Below are 20,579 nucleotides of genomic sequence, written 5' to 3' on the forward strand. Positions count from 1 at the left end.
GACCCTAAACAATGGATTCACTTGCGTGCCCTCCGGACCGGCCATGGCTTGGTGCATAAGCAAAATCAAATGAAAGCTGTTTTATTTCATGTCTTTTTCTTACTAATATCTCTCCGTTTTATGTGTAGTTGGTGCTTGTTGGCAAAGCAACCACCGACGGTACCTTCAATGTAAGAGCAAAAGCTACCGTGACTAAAAAAGTTAAACTGAAGGCTAATGCAACTTTGTCGACGGCTCTTGTGAGCCTCGAGTACATGGGCCTAAGCTCCCGAACACAGCTGCAGTTCGGGACCAATGACTTAGGAGGAGCCACGTACATACAAGTTCTGTTTCTTCACGCCTTTAATAGTTCTTACATACATCATTCTGAAATTGTGTATTTTGTGCCGCCGCGAGCCTCACCCCACCTATCACTAGGGTGTGAGTTTGTTTGTGCGAGTCTTTCTCAAAAGTCTGCGGTTGGATATGCAGTCAGATATGAAGATGAGAAAATGCTATTATATAAATTAATACACGGTAGGTTATCAGTCTCTCTTATGTTGGTATTTCTCTAGGTAGAAACCATCCAGTATGATTAGATTGTTGAATCATTTCCTTATCAATAGTTTGCCACTGCGCAAGGCTTTGACACAGGTAACATTCTTATGACATATGTGCATAAGGTTTCTAAAAAGGTAATGTTCCTTTCTCGTTTATCTTTAAACTCAGACTAGAGATCATAATCATGACACATATATTTTTTGCTCATAATCAGGTTTTTCTAGCCACGGAGTTAGTCTTCAACTACTTTGTGATTACAATTTCGAACAGATAACATTGCCATTTTTTCTTTTAATGGAATTGAAACAGTTTTTCGAAATCTATTTATTTCTAATATTATTGCGCCTTCTGTTTCAGTATCGTGTCCGAGAAAATGTCGATTCTGACGGTGTGGCTTGTGGTCTTGTGGAGAGTGGAATGAGGACTGGAAAGATTATTCTTTCAGCCAAAATGGCGGACTTGAAAAAACGAGATGTTGTTTTCGGTTTAGGCGACCTTTGATTAGGTAAAAAACAATTGATTAGCCTTTGGCCAAACTCTCACCGAATGTGGATACTTGTGATTCACAGGTTGACATAGCTATGAAGATGTCCAAGATGGAGGAGTTCACTACCCGATCAGCTCCAACCTTGATAACATAAGAAGAATTGTCAAGTTCAACGACTTAAATCATAAACTTTTGTCTGCACCTATGTGATACTTTTTTGGAAGATTTTTATAAATATACTAAATTATATAAGAAATTTGAAAACTACACTAAGTGTTATAGTAATTTGAATACTACTCCTTTTATATTAAAAATTTACTGTAATACCCTTTTAATTAATTTAAATATTATTTAAAGTAATAAATTAAAAATAATATGAATTAAAAAATTTAAATAACTAAAATTCATTATTATTTATTAATAATAAAAATAAAAAACTTATTTACAATGCTTGGAGTAATCATATATTATCTAAAATTTTGAATAGATAAAAAATATAAATACTATTTTTGATAATATTAGTAAGATTTGTAATTTACTTAAAACTAATAATGAAAAATTATATAACAATAAATATATTCTTCTTATTTTTGGTAAATTTATTCATTGTATGGTTATTTATTGATAAAGTCAATTTTTTTGAACTTTCGACTTATTTTTCGCTTTTGTTGACTTAATTTTCTTTTCTGTCGACTTATTTTACAACACTCGACTTATATTTTAACTAGTTTATTTATAAAATAATCAATTTTTTGAACTATTGACTTATTTATTTTGTTCATTGATTTATAATTTTTGATGTCTACATGTTTATTTATGGTAGACTTAATTCATTTTATATTGACTTACTAAAAAGGTCAATTTTTTGAACTATCGACTGATATTTTATTTCGTCGACTAAATTTTTTTTCTATCGACTTATTTATAATTGTAGACTTATATTTTGGTTGATTGATATTTGACATAGTCGACTTTTTTTTAACTATTGACTTATTTAATTTTAAATTGATTTATTGATAAAGTTGATTTGTTGAACTATTGACTTATATTTTATTTTTGTCGACTTAATTTTATTCTCTATTGACTTATATTAAAACAGATGACTTGTATCTTGGTTAATTGGTTTTTTACATTGTCGATTCTTTTGAACTGTTGATTTGTTTTCTTAGTAGAGATAATTATTTATTAGTTATAATATTTAAATAAGTAATTTATTTTAGGATAATTAAATTTAAATTATAATGTATATTCGTAATTAAATTAAAATAAATATAGGGAATATATATATATATTATATATCTCAAAAATATTAACTATGAAAAAATCTAAAAAATATTTTTGAATTATATTTAATTAAAATTCTTAGTTAATATTAAACCAATCATTATCCAAAATATTTACTACATCAACCCAAAATCTATTAATTTAATTATATAATTAAAATTCATAATTTATATCATAATTATTAGTTTAGTTTCATCATTATCTAACATTTTCACAAATAATAATAATAAATTTTGAGTATATAAGGTTTTTAAAGATGAACAGTTTAATTTTGAATTTTAAATAATATTTGTAAAAACTAACTACTCAAATTATTTTATTTTCGTTTTCTGAATTTTTAGTTATTAATTAAGGACAAAAAGTCATTTTTGAAAAAGAATAAAATACATCTCACATTTTTTAAAATTATAGTATACATTTCAAAATTCTAATAAAATTTAGGGCATACAATCCAATTATTCATACTTTCTTCTTATACTATCCAAGTTACGTTATTCAATTTATTAGTCTTGTGGGGAAGTTGTATTTGTTATTGGAATTCTGTACAACTCTGAACTGATTTCTTGAGTTGTCGTGAGAATTTTTACTTCTACCGATTTGGCTTTCTCAATTTTGTTTCCGTCTTTTGCATGATTAGGATCCATGAATTTGCAAGTTTGGTCTCGTAACATCTAACTTACACGCTAGCGTGTAAATAATTAATTTAAAAGAGATAATTTTCTATTTTTTTGGTAAATCTTCCGTATCTCTCCGCACTTCCTTATCTAGATTTGTTTAGATTTGTTTTAGAGACAGATCGATTCAAATCCTTTATAATTATATATATATATATCTGCCTTGTGAATAAAGAATAAGGGGCCTAAGAAGAAGTTTTCTGACTAAAACCCCAAACGTTGAATAATAGCATGGGTATTATGTCATCCACGGATCTCAAACCGGAATCTAAATCTGAAAATAACCAAGTCTCGTCGAAGTCGAAGGCAGTGAAAGGTCCATTACATGTGTTCATGAAAAAAGGTGGTTGCGAAGAATCATATACAGCTTGTGTAGGTTGTGATGCGCAGAAAGATGAGTGTAGGGAAGCCTTTTCAATGCTTGAAAAGTGTATGAAAGCTCGCTCTGATTACTTTGAGCCATATCTCGCGTGGCAGAACGCTAGGGCTGAAGTGATGCTGAGAGAAATCGATGCCTTCCTCCATGCGAAACCAAAGGACAGAGACGAGATGTTTACCAAGTTCATGATAAGAGGTGATTGCAAAGAAGCTTTTATGGCTTGGAATGACTTCTGCAAAGAAGCTAAGAAGAATAATAAAAGTTGTCTTCATACACCAACCATGGACACCTTGTTCAAGTGTATGAAGGCTCATTCTGATTACTATCACCCGCTTCTCACGGTATTCAAAAATGCTGAAGAACATTTTAAAAAAGAGATCAAAGCCTTGGATACGAGGGAGGGAGCTGAAGCTGATGCTGATGCTAATCGATGATTAACAAAAGGATTTATTTACGTAATATTTTTATGCTTTCTTTTTTTTTTTTTTCCCTTCTTAATGAATACTCTTCTTCTGTTTTAATATGATTCTAAAAGGCCACGCATTACTTTGTTGAATGTTTCACTTTCAGTCATCGTCTTTATAATTTTTTTTTATAACGGTTTTAAAGATTTTAGGTTAACCTCTTCAATTCGTATTCAACAAATTTACTTACACATTCACCGGAATCTCACTAAGAGCACCCTTATTGGTAAGCTTTATTTGTCTCCATTGATAGGTTCTTAATTAGGGGTTCTTAGAGGGGAAAAAATGTTTTTGTAACTACACTCCTTTTGAGTTGCATAAACAAATGTTTTTGTTGTAGTGAAACCCAAGTTCTTGTGATTTCTTAATTGAATAGATTTTGAAGATTGATATTATAATTACGTCCTCCACTCTCAATTTAAGATCATTTAGACTTTCTTGATGATATAATTTCATGAAGTAGCCAATTCACAATCGAGCATAGGCTGAGCAAGACCTTCATCTCCATTGGAATGACCAATTACACTTGTCGGACTCTGAGATATTTGCCATTCTGCATCTTCATGTGCTGGTCAACAAAACACAGAAAACCATTACATTTATTTCATAACATTCAAGATGAATACATTAACATACTCTTGAATTCAGTCTGGTCGTAAGAAACCATTACCTCCTCCACGAACATCCATCTGATCAGCACTAAACACCCAATTATGTCCACTTTCTTCTTTTTCTTCTGAAATATGCAATGACACCAAAAATGTAAATGGCTAGGGAACCAAAACTTGCAATTAGTGATAGTAGTAACCTTGTGATTATATGTTCAAACTTCAAAATAGAAACCACAAACTTAGCAAAATGAGAACAGAGGACTTAATCACACCTCTAACAAGCAATTGAAAAAATCATCAAACCCATAAGTTCGTGTGTGTCTAAGTAAGAACTAATTGGTGTTTAAAGAGTTCATAATCACATCAAACACTATTGTCAAAACATAGTATTTCAAGACTAATAAGACATCAAAAGCTATCTGCCTCAATGATTTTATTTTCGACTCCCACTTCTTTTTTTTTTTTTGTTTCTAAATGATTCATATGACTACCAACTAAAAATTAGCACGAAATTCATTTGCAGTTTGTGGAATAATACACTATATGCAATCAAATGAGCTATAGAAGCATCAACAAGGTAGTAATATAACTGAATGCAACAAACTTCAAAGAAAGAAACTCACGTGAAATCAAAAGATACACACAACATGAGTAGTAAAATGCCTTCCGGTGCACCGTAAAACCATCATTGCAGAGTGTTTCACTAAATGTTGAATCCGAAAAACCCCACAGTACTATCGAAGTAAGCAAATGAATCATTGACAATTCAAGGGGATTGAACCATATCTTGAATGTTACTCTGTGTTCAATGATTTAAAGCAATAATGCGTTACCATTCCTAATTATTCAGCTAACCAATCAATCTATGTTCCTAACAGAGAACAACAACTTAACAAGGTTAATTCATAATCAGGCATCAAAATCCCTAATTGAAAACCCCATCACCTAATCCACAAACCGATCTTAAAGGAGGTTCAATTAGAAAAATTACTCATAGTCTAAAATGCTGCAAATGAAGCATGTTTCTGAGATCCTACTCTGTGTTATTACCATTCCTAATTTTTGAGACAAATAGGTTTATCAATCTCCCTAATTTGAGATTGACACAAACCTTGGAAATTGGAAAGAGCTTAGTTCTAGAAACGAAATCACAGAAGGAATGCGAAGATCCAAGAAGCAATTGAAGAAGCTTTTACCTGTGAACGCGTCGCAGAGAGCAATGACGTATTTGAGAGAGAGAGAAAGAAAAATATAGAAATAATCGAACACCCACTCAGCCACGTGGACGTCTCTTAGCAATGTTTTTGCCTCTTAACTAAGAGACGTTCTTAGTTTTAATCGTAATTTTATATTTAATTTAATTCATCATTAATGCTAAGAATAAGCTAAGAAACTGCCCATAAGGATGGTCTAAGTCACTATATATAAGAGCATCTTTAACGGTGGTCTCTTAATACAAATCTTAGGAAATAAAGAATTGAAATTAAATGAGAAAAGAATGTTTATCTTAACAAACGTTGCTTAGCTAAGAAACAATTATTAACCTAAGAGGCGGACAGGTGTCATTCAACGTTGGGTGAAGGGTTTTTTTATGAAAGGAAAAAAATGTCTCTGTCTTTCTCTCTCTTCGTCGACTCTTTCTCTCATTTTCGTTTCTCTCCGATTGCACAAAGGGAATAGATTTCTCTCAAATCGGAATCAATCGGAGACAAATCGGAGGGGTTTATTCACCAATTTCATCAATTCATCGAAGTCTCCGATGGCAAAATCTATCCAATACGTCTCGGCGATTTCGAGTTGTGTAGGTTGTTGGAAGTCCCAATCGAAGGTTTACTCATCAAGTATGGCAGTTTTGTTCTTGTTTGCTTGAGTTGGCAGCTAGATTAGCATAGTTCTTGATGATCTATTGGATTTACTCATCAGGAATTTATCCAGTGATCGATATAATTTGGTATTTATGGTAGAATTGGCAGCTAGATTAATGTAGAATTTGTAGGACATATCTTGGCACTTCTTCTTGATGATCTATTTGGAACTTTCTGCTGGAAATGAAGCGTTGATATAGAGTATTGAGAAGATATCATATGTTTTTAATTGCGATTTTTCTGTACGTAGTGTGTTTGGTTTTAGTGAGGTGAAAGATTGTATTTAGATTTTGACTCTAGAAGATTCTGAGATAAATTGGTTGTGTAGAAATCTCTTGTGATATTTTTGGTTTGAATTGGCAGCTAGATTAGTTCTTGATGATCTATTGAGGTTTTTTTTGCTGGGACAAAATAAGAGTAGGACACACACACATAGACAAACACAAACCACACACTCGTGTTCTTATTATTTGTCTTGAAACCATAAATGAGAATTAGTCCTGAGGTTTATTCCCAAATCACGTGTTCGCTTCGCAATTGTGTGTTTAAGTATATATTTGCCGACAAGATTTCTGAATATGGTCTTGGAATTGTTGGTGGGTTTTGTTTGTATCTCTCTAGTACTTATGTTAATTGAGGTCAAAGCTTGATTTAGTTGACGTTATTTGCTTTTGTAAGGAAAGAGAGATTTGGGTTTGGTGTTAAAAATCGCATGAATGTTGGGGAGAGAACTAAGCCAAGTTCTGAATGTGCATAGAGAAGATATGATAATGACTCAGTTTCGCCAGGGCTATGAGTATTGCTAATAGGTCTTCTGCAACAAGTACTACTCAGCGGAGCGATGTTGTGTTTGACTTTCTATAATGTGTTCAATGTGTTTTTGCTGTAGAAGACACAAAATCTCTGTCTTGTATAAGCCAAGTATAAGCGGGTGAAGAGCCTGTATCATCATCACCTTTGTCATCTCCAGCTCTGTTGGGTAGTGGAAAAGAAGAAGAGCAGAAGATTATCCCAAAGCGTCAGAAAGTTCAGGTTGTCCTTAAGTTCATAAAGCAGGTGTCTAGAACAGTTTTACTTTTCAGATGATCTTGTTCTTACAATCTTTAAACAAGCCTTTGTCCAAGCGTTCATATTTTTTTCACACCAATTTCTTCTTCTCATACCAAATCCAAGTCTTGTTCTTTTTTTTTTTTACTAAAAATAATCCTAAAAAATTCTACTTCAAACAAAAAAATCCAATTAAGAAAATGGTATCATCTTCCAATGATAAATTCGATGAATCGTTGGACGAAGAATTTAATAATATTTTCGAGCAAGAATTGGATAGTTCTTGTACTCTTACGGTGATCGTCAACAAGCCACAAAACCGAAAAAAAAAGAGTCCATATATGGATAAAATATTCCATAAATTGAGTTTAAAACATTTGTGTTTTATGTTATTTATGTTATAAATTGTATCTCATGTATGTTTTAATTTTTCTAATTTACAACAATTATTAAATTTTCTATAATTATAAATTTTATTTTTATATTAATATTTATTTTTCTAAGAACCACATGTTAAGAGCCTACCATTAATTACACAAAAATCTTAACTCAAAAATACTATCTCTTAACAATCACTTTTACAAATAAATTATTTAAATATTGCTAAGATTAATTTCTAAGAGACCACCTATAATAATGCTCTAAGTCTCTAAGCAACAGCCGTGAGACGTTCTCTCTCAGGCACGAAGACCAAGGAGCCACTGCCATCGACGAAATGAGCCCCTTCCACCATCCTTCCTCCACCGGCAAGCTTCTTTGGTGATAGGTGACTTTTTTAAGGCTAGATCTCTCAGGTGGGCTTTCCTTTCCGGTGACATTGCTGTTTTTCCGGTCGAATTTTCTACTTGAGATGATTTCCTTCTCTCTGTTGATGTCGAGCCACTCTCGTTGTTTCCCGAAGTATTCGGTCCTTTTCCTCGACATGAGGCCTTCCCCAGCACCACCACCGGATCCTCCGTCTCCACCGACGCCGCCGGAGCCACCGGACCCGCCGGATCCACAGATCCGCCCCTCTTCCGGTGAAGATTTTACTCAGCCGCCGCTCCTTCCACACTTCACCGGTCTTCCACGTGTTCACAGAGAATCCGAACTTCCATCTCCGCCACCCTCGAGACATGTTCCTCCGATCATCACCGCGCTTGTACCTCCTCGTTCAAGCCGCTGCGTGCCCATCACCACACGTTCCCCAAAAGTTGAATCTAGGGTTTCTTTTTTTGGGCCAAAATTGTGTGATTTGCTTAGTGGGCCTAGAATGGAGGGTTTGTTTATTGGGCCATAAGTGGAGGGTTTTCTTATTGGGTCTTTTCAGCCCAACACCTAACCCACTCTTTTACCCCTATCAAGCCTTCCTTTGTCTCATATCCCGTGACCTGATTTGCTTCCAGCCACGGCTCATCCAACCACGCCTCTTCTCCGGCTCAGTCGCCATCCCTCCTCTCCCATTCCCCCAGGTATGCTCCGCTTCTTCGCTCCCTGATTCTTTTATTTGGAGAAATTATTGGATGGTCGTTGAGAGTGTAGTTCTGGCTTTGTGGAATTCGGGTATAGTTCTTATTCCTACTATGTTTTTGGATCCCCCTGGATCCACATTTGTGCTCTCTCGTGGCACCCTTATCGCCTTAGTGCGATCCTTTACTGCAATATGCAGATCCTACTTCGAATTGGCTCTGTTAGAAGCCGCTTTCGGGCAGATTGGACAGAGATCTTTGATCTCTTTCACCGTTCCAGTTCTTCTGGTTCACCGGGGCTTTCATAGCCCTCATCCCTCCTTTATGGAGCTTTTTATCCTCCCAAATACTTCACTTGTGTTTAGTGGTATCGTTACAGGGAGCATTATCGTCAAGACTGTTCTGCTTAGAGCAGAAGCGAGGGTTGTTGTTCAAGATAGTTCCCGTTCAGCATTTGTTGACTGTTTGACTTTGGAGGCGTTGTTTCCTCCTCCTTGTGGTTTCGGCAAGGACTTCAGATTTAAAGATGATTACTTTATCGATTGCCCTTGTTTAGATTCTGCTTTGGTAGAACTCATGAGTTCACCCCTATCCTTAGATCTCTATTTGAGCTTTGTTGCTAGTTTTAGCTTTCTCTCTTTCACGATCCCTTTGTTGGTCGTTGCGTTGCTTGCCGAATCTGTTTGATTCGGCAAAAAAAAATATAAGTCTCTAAGCAAATCTTTGACGGTTCCCTTAGGCTGTGGATGATTCTAAAGGTCATTGTTTGTGATGCAAAACAGCATTTACTTAAAAACGACATGAAATCTGTTTGTTCTTTCCTCCATCTCTGCCGTGGCTATATTGTCGCTTCAGCTTCATAATTATTTGACAGATAAATGTGTCCTTTATTGATGGTTTAGAGCAACTCCAATGGTAGGTTTCTTTATTAGATCTTACCAATTTTTTAATCTTAAAATTTAGAGATTTAAAAGTTAAGACAAGATGAGAAGGTCTTAACAAATTCTTTGTCCAATGGTAAGATATCCATGAAGAGGTCTTAATTTTTTTTTTGTTTTTGAAAATAAAGTTTGGTTTGGTTTTTGAAAGTAGAGAGATTCATGTGTTACCATATGTTATCATGTATGTTATTATGTGTTAAATGGGACAAAGAGAGATTCATGTGTTATCACATAATTTGATTTGTTAAATGCAAAAGGGAGATAACACATATTTTGATGTGATTCAAAATGTTTTCAAATGCAAAACATAGATTCAAATGCAATCTTCATCTTCAAGATATTGAAATCTCCAAATCAGATATTCAGACATAAATCAGATTTTAAAAAAGAGATCAAAGCCTTGGATACGAGGGAGGGAGCTGAAGCTGATGCTAAGGGATGATAAAATAGGATTTAATTAATTACTTAATTTTTGTATGCTTTCTTTTTTGTTTGCGTTTCCTTTTTAATATGATTCTAAAGGCCATTACTTTGTTGAATGTTTCAGTCATCCACTTCTCCATAATTAGCTGGTAGTATATTTAAGTTTGAAACATGATATGGTTTGGGTACATACTCTTTACGTAGGATTTGAATAATGAAAACAAGGTCTATAGAATATATGTATAGAGCTGGCTTACACTTGGGCTCTGAAAGCCCTTAAATGATCGGATGATGTCGACAATCCAGACATCATATAAGTCTAAGCCCGTTCACGAATCATTTTATCCAACAAAATTCACGACATTGGAAACATACAGCAATTCGGAGATAATTAAGAAAAACAAAAAAAAAAGTGAACAAATCTCTTTCAAAAAGTACTCATTGGAAAGATTTGTTTATAATGATTAATGAGTAGTACTTTTTGACTGAGATTTGTCTATAATGATTTGTAATGTTTTTAACGAAACAATGTAACACACTAAAAATTAAAATTATTTTGACATCAAACATCATGAATTAATGGATAAGACATTATGGCTGGCGATTGAATTATAAAAATTTGTAAGAGTTCCCCAACTTAGTAAGGAAAAAACATGTTGAGAACATGAACAGGTGTCAAACTATAAGCAATAAGTTACAGGTAGATACAACAGAGATGGACCCTTTGGGATTGTGACTAGAAAACAAAAATGACTCTTGTTTCATTGCGTCTCGTGAATCCTCCTCTCTTCCACAAAATTTCTGCTACCTATTAGCTTTTTGAGGTTCTCTTCTTTTCTTTTTTTCCCTCCTTGGTAAAATAGTACGACGACACTTTGACTTTTTAAAACCATTCAAAACTTATCATATTTCGTAAATCTTGTGAAATCTAAGAAAAGTTATGCACAAAAGGGCACAAACGTTTGTATTAGCATTTCTTTTTTTTGGTAAAGAGATCTTATACATAATTTGTATATGTTTTATGGTTATCATTCAGATAAGTAATTTGAAGGCATATTCTACCAAACGAAACAGTTTTAGTTACTTAATTAGATATGAATACTTTACAATGGACACAACTTATGTGATTGTATAATAGACTAGTCATTATTTTATAAATGGAAAAGCATGAGGCGTAAGAAGGCATGTGAGACAGAGTTTCTATTATGTCCTTTGTGTGTTATGACAAACAAATGGGTTGTGGTCAATTTTACAGGGGTCACGGATCTTATTTCTCCAACATATACTTCCAAACCATTTATAAATGTTCATTTAATTTTTCTTCACGCATCCTAACAATCCTTGCAATTTTAAAATTTAGTATGCTTTAATCAACTATTATAACTATGTAATTAGTAATAATCTGTTCTGTGGATAGTGTCAAAGGCATCAAATGACAAATTTATTATATATACTCCATCCAATCCTTAAAGATGTATCAAATGTACTATGCATCAAACAAAATTGTATAGTACATTCAAGTCGAAAAAAGTGTTTGATCTTATGTTGCCAAAGTTTCAAGTGGTCTTAAACATTAATTAGTTCTTCGGGAATTGGCTACCATCGAATATTTCTAAACACCAATTTATTTTCAAATTTAATTAGTATATATTTAGTAGTTCTGAATACATTATTCATAAAATATTTGATATTTTAACCCAATTAACTTTTTAAAAATCTGTTTTTCTTTTTTAAAATAATTGTGTTGGACGCATAATCTACACGATTGCTTGAAAAATTAAACGACCGATTTTTTAAGTGTTCTTATTAGTAAATAGACTCGTAAATCTTAGAATTCTCACATATAAACTATAAATTAGTACATATTACTGTAAGACTAAAACTTAAAATTAATATATAAGAACATAAATTAAATTAATTCCCTTGTTATAATTGGTTTTGACTTTGAATCTCTGATCATCATGTTAACGAAGATTTTCTCATAATTATTCATAAACATCTACGGTTGGTGTGTCATATATGAATAAATCACATGTATACGAATCTACGTTTGGTGGACCAAACACTATAGTTTATAGTTTATAATCCCGGACTTGGAAAACAGTAGTGACACACATACACACACTGACGACGAAAAAAAAAAACACACACACACACACACTGATACACGAATATACACATACCGACATACGCTCATATAACATCTATATTATCTATATTCGAAAATGGATACAAAAAGATAAATGTATGCGCTCAATTATACATGTTGCAACATATTGAATTAGCTATATAGCATGTCGGGCATTAACATATAACGTCAGTGTTATAGTGGTGGGTTTCCAGCGCATGCATACATTAGCCACTATATACCTTTATTTATGTAACACCATTAGCCGCTATTAGATATCAATAATGTGCTTTATTCATCACTTTAGAAAGTCAGGATATAGATTTGATCATATTACTTATTTGTAACATGCATGTATATTAAACCTAATTACTGAAAGTGAAAAATGCTTATATAAAAGTGTCTCATTTAGGTTATAAATGGTAATTTGCGTTTTAAACCAATCCATTGCAGTTTTAAGACGTTTATAATTTTATTTTTCTTGCATTATTTAAAATCCTTTGCCCAGATTCTTCTGATTGTTTTTTCTATACTTTTATCACCACTTAAATTAACTACACAACGACAACAAACTTATTTTGTCTACCACTAAATTTTAAATTCAAATAAAGTCAACTAATTTCTTGTTTTTTTCGATCAGAAAGCTAAAAGCAGCTCATACAATTTTGTACCTTCATATATAATGATGTTCTAATTTGTTTGAAACCTTCTAAAACGATTTATAGTAAAAGTACAAATATATATAAGAAATAATAGACTACTAATTCTTTTTACACACACTTGATTCTTTTCGTAATTTCGACAAACAAAAAGCGTTAACAACTACATAATATCACTATTTCATTACAGCCAATAACAAATAGGCTTATCTTATTATATCTCTATCATGCACGCGTGAGAACCAAAAACATTTAAACAATAATTTCTTTTTCGAGTTTAAAAAAAAAAAAAAGAAGAAGAATTAATATTTGGTGATTAATTGATAGAATGCTCAATGGATCGCCTTATCAACACATCGATTAACTAGAGCCAACGCATTACTAGTCATCTTTTTGACGTCATCGACCCGTGCGCATATGTCATCCTTCCTCGGCTCATCGTGAATGTCTTTAAACCCGTCCGTACAAGTCTCTTCATCGGTTAAAGCCGCACTGAGCCACGTCTGCACGTTACTCATTTGGAACCTGAAGGACTCGAGCGAGCCAGTCGAGACCAGCTCCCTCATCTGTTTCATCGAGCCTCTCATTTCTTCGACCGCATCTTTAAGATTGTCGAAGCAGTCATGAAAAACAGCGGCTGCGGTTGGGTGGTGGGCACCATCTTCGTTGCTCTCCGGCTGGAGAGTGGTGACGTTGGCGAGGTATGAGGCTAAGTCGAGAGTCTTGGTGAGAGTGACGGAGATGGCGGCTCGAGCCAAGAGGGCTGGATCGTTGTGGACAGAGCTAGAGAAGGAAGAAAGAGAGGAGAAGCATAGGTCAGGGTATAATGTGGTGTTGCAGCTAGTACGGATGAAATCTGAGTCGTCTGATTGAGGATGGACGGTCAGGATTAATGGGAGGACGGTGGCTAAGAAGAAGAAGAGAAGTGGTTGATGAAGAGAAGGTTTCATGGTTTCTTCTGTTCTATGTGTGTTGGTTTCTTGTGACACGGAAGAGACTCTTTTTGGGTTATGGATGGTTTTGGACTTTTGGTATTTGTGACCTCAAGTTTATATTTATATATATAGAAAGCATATACATTAGGATTAATCCAAACAACTAACAATTTTAATGTGTCGAGGAAAATGTTGGACCGTTAATAGGCCGATCTGGGCCGGAATATTGTATACAAATACTCGGTGAAATAATAATGCAAACTCTTTATAATCTACATGCCTATGAATAAAAAAGAATAAAGGACCCTAATTAAGAAGAATACACGAAGCTTTCTGACTAAAACCCTAAACGTGAATATAGCACGGGAATCATGTCATCCACGGATCTGAAACCGGAATCCAAATCTGAAAGTAACCAAGTCCCGTCCAAGGAAGTGGGAGATCGATTACAAGTGTTCATGAAAAAAGGTGGTTGCGAAAATTCATATACAGCTTGTGTAGGTTGTGATTAGCGGGAAGATGAGTGTACGGAAGCCTATTCAATGTTGGAAAAGTGTATGAAAGCTCGCTTTGATTACTTTGAGACGTATCTCGCGCTGAAGAACGCTAGTGCTGAAGTGATGGCGAGGGAGATCGAAGTCTTCCTCCATGCGAAACCAAAGGACAGAGGCGAGCTGTTAGGCAAATTCATGACAAGAGGTGATTGCAAAGAAGCTTTTATGGCTTGGATGGATAGTTACGAAGAAGCCAAGAAGAACAAGGGAAGTCTTTATACACCTGCCTCAAACACCTTGTTGAAGTGTATAGAGGCTCACTCTGATTACTATCAGCCGCTTCTCACAGTGGTCAAAAATTATAAAGAACATTATAGTAAGGAGCGTATCGCCTTCTTGGATGCGTGGGAGCAAGCTCAAGCTGAGGCTGAGGGATGATTTGAATATGATTTACATAATATTTTAATGCTTTTTTCTTTGTTTACGTTTCCTTTTGCATGAATACTCTGCTTCTTCTTCATTACTTTGTTGTTTCACTCATCGTCTTTATTATTGTCTTTTTTATAGTGATGCAAAACAACATGGCATTTAACTAAAAACTACACAAAATCCCTATCTATACACAACGGATTTTAAGATTTTAGGTTAACATCTTCAATTCGGATCAATGTATTCATCATATTTCCCTATATATGTACAACAACACATTCACGGAAATCTCACTATATAAGTCTCTAAGCAAATCTTTGGTGGTTCTCTAATTAAGGCTGCCGCTGGGGCGGTTTCCGAGAAATATCTAGCGGTGTGGTTCGCTAAATTCAGCAAGCAAGAAAGTAGTGGTGGAGGAGGTTGCCGCCGAAGATTATTCATGTTTTCCTACGAGAACGAGAAGTTCCCTTCTTGGATTCCTCTTCCGACGGTAAACTTCTGGAAGAATCGGAGTCTATTGTGTTGGCTAAAGACTGTTCGGGTCATTATACAAGCATTCAACAAGCAGTAAATGCAGCTGCCAAACCTCCTCCAAGAAACAAGAGAGAGAGTTGTAATATAAGTAAAAGGAACGTGATGGTTAATTATAATGTGGTATTGCAGCTCGTGAGGATGAAATCTGAGTCGTCTGATTGAGAATGGACGGTCAGGATTAATGGGAGGACGGTGGCTAAGAAGGAGAAGAGAAGTGGTTGATGAAGAGAAGGTTCCATGGTTTCTTCTGTTCTATGTGTGTTGGTTTTTTGTGACACGGAAGTGACTCTTTTTGGGTTATGGATGGTTTTGGTGTTTGTGACCTCAAGTTTATATTTATATATAGAGAAAGCATATACATTAGGAGGGATTAATCTAAACAACTAACGATTTTAATGCTAGGAAAATGTTGGACCGTTAATGGGCCGATCTGGGCCGGAATACTGTATACAAATACTTGGTGAAATAATAATGCAAACTCTTTATAATCTACATGATTTTTTCGTAAAATACTAGAAGTGTACTCTACGATGGATTAATGCATATGTAAGAAAAATAAAAAGAATTTAAAATTATATTTTACTAAATTTTCTTACATATATATACATATATATTTTATTGATAAGTTTGTATAATTATTAATTTATGATACTAACGAGATCATATAGTTACATAGGATTTTTAAATAAATTATTATTTTATTATTTTATGTTAAATTTTATACTGGTCTGACTAGAGACCAAAAATTTTTATTAATTTATAATGATTATTAATTTATCAAATATTAATTTATAGAGATTTTTTTTTGTACAAACTATTCACAAGTTAAACTTCAATCAATGTACAATTGTGCTCACTTATTTTATTCATCTAATATATTTGGATTAATATAATTGTTAAATCATGTTCACAATCACCGTAAATCTATTATCTTAGATTTAACTTTAGTGAAATATGCATATAGATAATAACATATTTTAATTAATTTTTAATATTTAAATTTGTTATGTTGTATTGTAGATTTCTTTTTGCGAATTGAAGAATTTATTTTATACGACACAAAATTTATTAATAAATTCACTTCCGACCTTCATTACTCTAGGCGCGGTTCTGCCTCGGTGAAACATCGTAGACCACTTCTTTGGTAAATTCCTTTAAAACCTCTAATCCTTTCTCCATGGTTTATTTTTTGGGTTTCAACTTTTGGGTCATGGACGCTATCTTCTTTGCAGCTTGTTTCATGATCGGAAAACGCAAATTTGATATCGCCTGTAAAATAACAGAAAAGATTCTTGAGACTAGAGAAGGAGAAGAAGACTGACAGCAAAAAATATGAATCTTTATAGAAAATATGAGATTCACTTGCACACAGCAAAATGGACATTTTTTAAAAATGTTATGGCCCATTATTTCCCACCTTCGTGGAATTAATAAAATACTATTTTATTACTATACAATATTTTTGCATGTAGACAACAATGTATACTAAATAGTCAACTTATTTCTTGTTTTTTTCGATCACAAAGCTAATAGCAGTTCATACAATTTTGTATCTTCGTAATGATGTTCTAATTTGTTTGAAACCTTCTAAAACGATTTTTTGTAAAAGGACAAATAAATATAAGAAATAATAGACAATTTTAATGGTTGGGGAAAATGTTGAACCGTAAACCATTCGCTTAATGGGCCGATCTGGGCCAGAATATTGTATACAAATATTGCAAACTCTTTATCGTCTATATACCTTATGAATAAAGAACCCTAATGAAGAAGATTACCCGAAACTTTTTGACTAAAACCCTAAACGTGAATATATCATGGGATCCATGTCATCTACGGATCTGAAACAGGAATCCAAATCTGAAAATAACCAAGTCCCAACCAAGGAAGTGGGAGATCGATTACAAGAGTTTATGAAAAAAGGTGGTTGCGAAAATTCATATATAGCTTGTGTAGGTTGTGATTCGCGGGAAGATGAGTGTACGGAAGCCTATTCAATGCTGGAAAAGTGTATGAAGGCTCGCTCTGATTACTTTGAGACGTATCTCGCGCTGAAGAACGCTAGTGCTGAAGTGATGGCTAGGGAGATCGAAGTCTTCCTCCATGCGAAACCAAATGACAGAGACGAGTTGTTAGGCAAATTCATTACAAGAGGTGGTTGCAAAGAAGCTTTTATGGCTTGGAGGGATAGTTACGAAGAAGCCAAGAAGAACAAGGGAAGTCTTTATACACCTGCCTTGAACACCTTGTCAAAGTGTATGGAAGCTCACTCTGATTACTATCAGCCGCTTCTCGCAGTGGTTAAAAATTATGAAGAACACTATAGTAAGGAGCGTATTGCCTTCTTGAATGCGTGGGAGCAAGCTGAAGATGAGGCTAAGGGATGATTTGAATAGGATGTAGTAATATCTTAATGCTTTTTTCCTTTGTTTACGTTTCCTTTTGCATGAATACTCTTCTTTTTTTTTTAATATGATCTCCAAGGTTAGGTTCTCCCTCTCCCTAGTCTCTTTTCTTAATTTTCTTTAGACTCAGTATTGTATTTTATTTGCAACTCTGGATCATAATAAGAAAGATTACATGTAAAATTTCAATAAAAGGAGGATTATATCATATAAAATTTGTGTAAATAACTGGAGAAATTTGTTATATATATATATATATATGTTCGACCATGTTATATAGCACATTCAAAAGTAATTTGAATTTCACATCATGTATATTACATAAAACTAAACAATCCGATTTGAAGTTAGAATTAGGCACATGTTGGTTCAAAAACATGAATAGCCAAAAAAAAAAAAAAAAAAAAAAACATGAATAGCCAATGACTTCAATTTCAATATCACCAAAAAGTTTATGAAATTTGCTATAATACTGAGACATTAAAAAGGAAAAAAGTTGCTATAAAATCGAACAAAAATTTAATTCTATTAGTTTACTTGTCATGGATACGGCCGTAGGGAAATAATCTTTACGTAACTCCTAAAAAGCCTGAATTATTGGGATACCAAAATCTAAAAATCACACGTCAATCAAGGGTATTTACTCCAACATGGAACTTAATCCAATCCATGAAATCCACGTGGCGACTTTCCATTGGTCGCTGTTTCTTTTTTCTTCCTTCGAGTATAAAAACATATCCCACCACGCTCCTCAATACAAACGAAAACAGAGCCAAAGTGAGAAATATAAAATGGCGGGAAACTCCCTAATCGCTCCGGCGATTATGCTCGCGTTGCTTCTCCTTATTTCACCGGAGATCTACGCCGGTCATGACTACCGCGACGCTCTCCGCAAGAGCATCCTTTTCTTCGAAGGTCAACGCTCCGGTAAGCTTCCACCAGATCAACGCCTTAAATGGCGCCGTGACTCCGCCTTACGCGACGGTTCCTCCGCCGGCGTGGATTTAACGGGAGGCTACTACGACGCTGGAGATAACGTAAAATTCGGATTTCCGATGGCGTTCACGACGACAATGATGTCATGGAGCGTCATAGATTTCGGTAAAACAATGGGACCGGAGCTTGAAAACGCCGTGAAAGCTATCAAATGGGGAACAGATTATCTCATGAAAGCGACTCAGATTCCCGGCGTCGTCTTTGTCCAAGTCGGAGACGCTTACTCCGACCACAATTGTTGGGAACGTCCCGAGGACATGGACACGCTTCGAACGGTTTATAAAATCGATAAAGACCATCCTGGTTCCGAAGTCGCCGGAGAAACCGCAGCCGCACTAGCCGCCGCATCGATCGTGTTTGAAAAACGCGATCCGATATACTCCAAAATGCTCCTCGACCGAGCAACAAGGGTACTTTACTACTTTCTTTACTTTAACGTTTTTTTTATTTCGTCTTTTTTTTGTTATGATAGGGAAAAATAATCGTGATTTGTCAAAAAGTGTTAGCAATTGGTTATATACTTTGCTTGTGTGATAAATATTCTCTTTATTTGTTTCTTATAATGTTTGTTTCCGTACATTTTTGACCTACATGCATTAGACCTACTATGAAGTATGAACTACTTGGTTTTTGTAGAAACGTACTAACCATTTCACACCATTTAATTAAAGAACTTTTGACTTGTGTATTTTTGACATATACGAACATAAACTAATTTTGAATAAATGTATATTCGCAGGTGTTTGCGTTCGCCCAAAAGTACCGAGGAGCGTACAGTGATAGTCTTTACCAAGTAGTGTGTCCTTTTTACTGCGATTTCAACGGTTATGAGGTAACTAAAGATTTTACCACAATTTGATATTTCTTTCACAAACGTTTGTTGATGAAATTGTTGCGTGTAGGATGAGTTGCTTTGGGGAGCGGCTTGGCTACACAAAGCGTCGAAGAAACGAGTGTATAGAGAGTTCATTGTGAAGAACCAAGTTATTCTAAGAGCTGGAGATACGATCCACGAGTTTGGTTGGGATAATAAACATGCTGGGATTAATGTCTTAATCTCCAAAATGGTACTAATGGGAAAAGCAGATTATTTTCAGAGTTTTAAGCGAAACGCTGATGAGTTTATCTGTTCTTTATTGCCTGGAATTTCTCACCCTCAAGTCCAATACTCACAAGGAGGATTATTAGTGAAGAGTGGAGGAAGTAATATGCAGCATGTAACATCTTTGTCGTTTTTGTTACTAACATACTCTAATTACCTAAGTCACGCCAATAAGGTGGTGCCATGTGGCGAATTCATAGCTTCTCCTACTCTTCTCCGTCAAGTCGCCAAGCGTCAGGTAACTAAACTAAACTAACATTCCTCTGTTTTTAGCATCGTGACATTTATTAATCTTAAGTGTTAATGTTGTTTGGTGACGTACGTTAACATAGGTGGACTACTTACTAGGAGATAATCCGATGAAAATGTCGTACATGGTTGGGTATGGTTCGAGGTTTCCGCAGATGATTCACCATCGTGGCAGCTCGGTTCCTTCAGTCGTGGACCATCCTGGTCGTATAGGGTGCAAAGACGGTTCTCGTTACTTCCTCAGCAATAATCCTAATCCTAATTTGCTAATTGGCGCCGTCGTTGGTGGGCCTAATATCACTGACGATTTTCCTGATTCGAGACCTTACTTTCAGCTGACTGAGCCCACGACTTATATCAACGCACCTCTTTTGGGCCTTCTTGGTTACTTCTCGGCCCATTCGTGATTTCACAACTCGAAGCATGAAAGTCTATTTTTGTTGTGAAATATTTTACTTGATTGTTACCGAAAAATCAATTTGCTA

The 20,579-nt window shown here is 34.7% G+C and overlaps 5 protein-coding genes, 1 long non-coding RNA gene and 1 pseudogene across 6 annotated transcripts; 5 read left to right on the forward strand and 2 right to left on the reverse strand.

Moving 5' to 3' along the window:
- Positions 1-3,159: 3,159 nt before the first annotated feature.
- LOC9326634 lies at positions 3,160-4,216 on the forward strand. Its single transcript, XM_002890526.2, has one exon. The coding sequence runs from the start codon at positions 3,217-3,219 to the stop codon at positions 3,796-3,798; it is 582 nt and encodes a 193-aa protein (XP_002890572.1). The 5' UTR covers positions 3,160-3,216; the 3' UTR covers positions 3,799-4,216.
- Positions 4,115-5,629, reverse strand: LOC9326635 (chloride conductance regulatory protein ICln). The gene is made up of 4 exons (XM_021010627.1): positions 5,551-5,629; positions 5,063-5,238; positions 4,499-4,564; positions 4,115-4,396 (listed from the first exon to the last, which is right to left on the reverse strand). The coding sequence occupies exons 2-4, from the start codon at positions 5,196-5,198 to the stop codon at positions 4,281-4,283; spliced, it is 318 nt and encodes a 105-aa protein (XP_020866286.1). The 5' UTR covers positions 5,199-5,238; positions 5,551-5,629; the 3' UTR covers positions 4,115-4,280.
- A 363-nt stretch (positions 5,630-5,992) lies between these two features.
- LOC110225463 lies at positions 5,993-7,464 on the forward strand. Its single transcript, XR_002329800.1, has 2 exons — positions 5,993-6,280; positions 6,983-7,464. It is a non-coding gene; the product is annotated as an uncharacterized LOC110225463 (long non-coding RNA).
- A 5,568-nt stretch (positions 7,465-13,032) lies between these two features.
- Positions 13,033-13,986, reverse strand: LOC9326637 (21 kDa protein). Its single transcript, XM_021015253.1, has one exon. It carries the CDS (start codon positions 13,898-13,900, stop codon positions 13,283-13,285), a length of 618 nt encoding a protein of 205 aa, XP_020870912.1. The 5' UTR covers positions 13,901-13,986; the 3' UTR covers positions 13,033-13,282.
- Positions 13,987-14,113: 127 nt separating this feature from the next.
- On the forward strand, positions 14,114-14,915 carry LOC110225453 (annotated as a pseudogene).
- Positions 14,916-17,127: 2,212 nt separating this feature from the next.
- LOC9329331 lies at positions 17,128-17,811 on the forward strand. The gene has a single exon (XM_002890529.2). It carries the CDS (start codon positions 17,160-17,162, stop codon positions 17,727-17,729), a length of 570 nt encoding a protein of 189 aa, XP_002890575.1. The 5' UTR covers positions 17,128-17,159; the 3' UTR covers positions 17,730-17,811.
- A 408-nt stretch (positions 17,812-18,219) lies between these two features.
- On the forward strand, positions 18,220-20,515 carry LOC9326638 (endoglucanase 4). Its single transcript, XM_002890530.2, has 4 exons — positions 18,220-19,153; positions 19,483-19,575; positions 19,646-20,083; positions 20,178-20,515. The coding sequence occupies exons 1-4, from the start codon at positions 18,398-18,400 to the stop codon at positions 20,499-20,501; spliced, it is 1,611 nt and encodes a 536-aa protein (XP_002890576.2). The 5' UTR covers positions 18,220-18,397; the 3' UTR covers positions 20,502-20,515.
- Positions 20,516-20,579: the final 64 nt, after the last annotated feature.

Source organism: Arabidopsis lyrata (assembly GCF_000004255.2).
Source record: "Arabidopsis lyrata subsp. lyrata unplaced genomic scaffold ARALYscaffold_1, whole genome shotgun sequence".
Lineage (NCBI taxonomy): Eukaryota > Viridiplantae > Streptophyta > Magnoliopsida > Brassicales > Brassicaceae > Arabidopsis > Arabidopsis lyrata.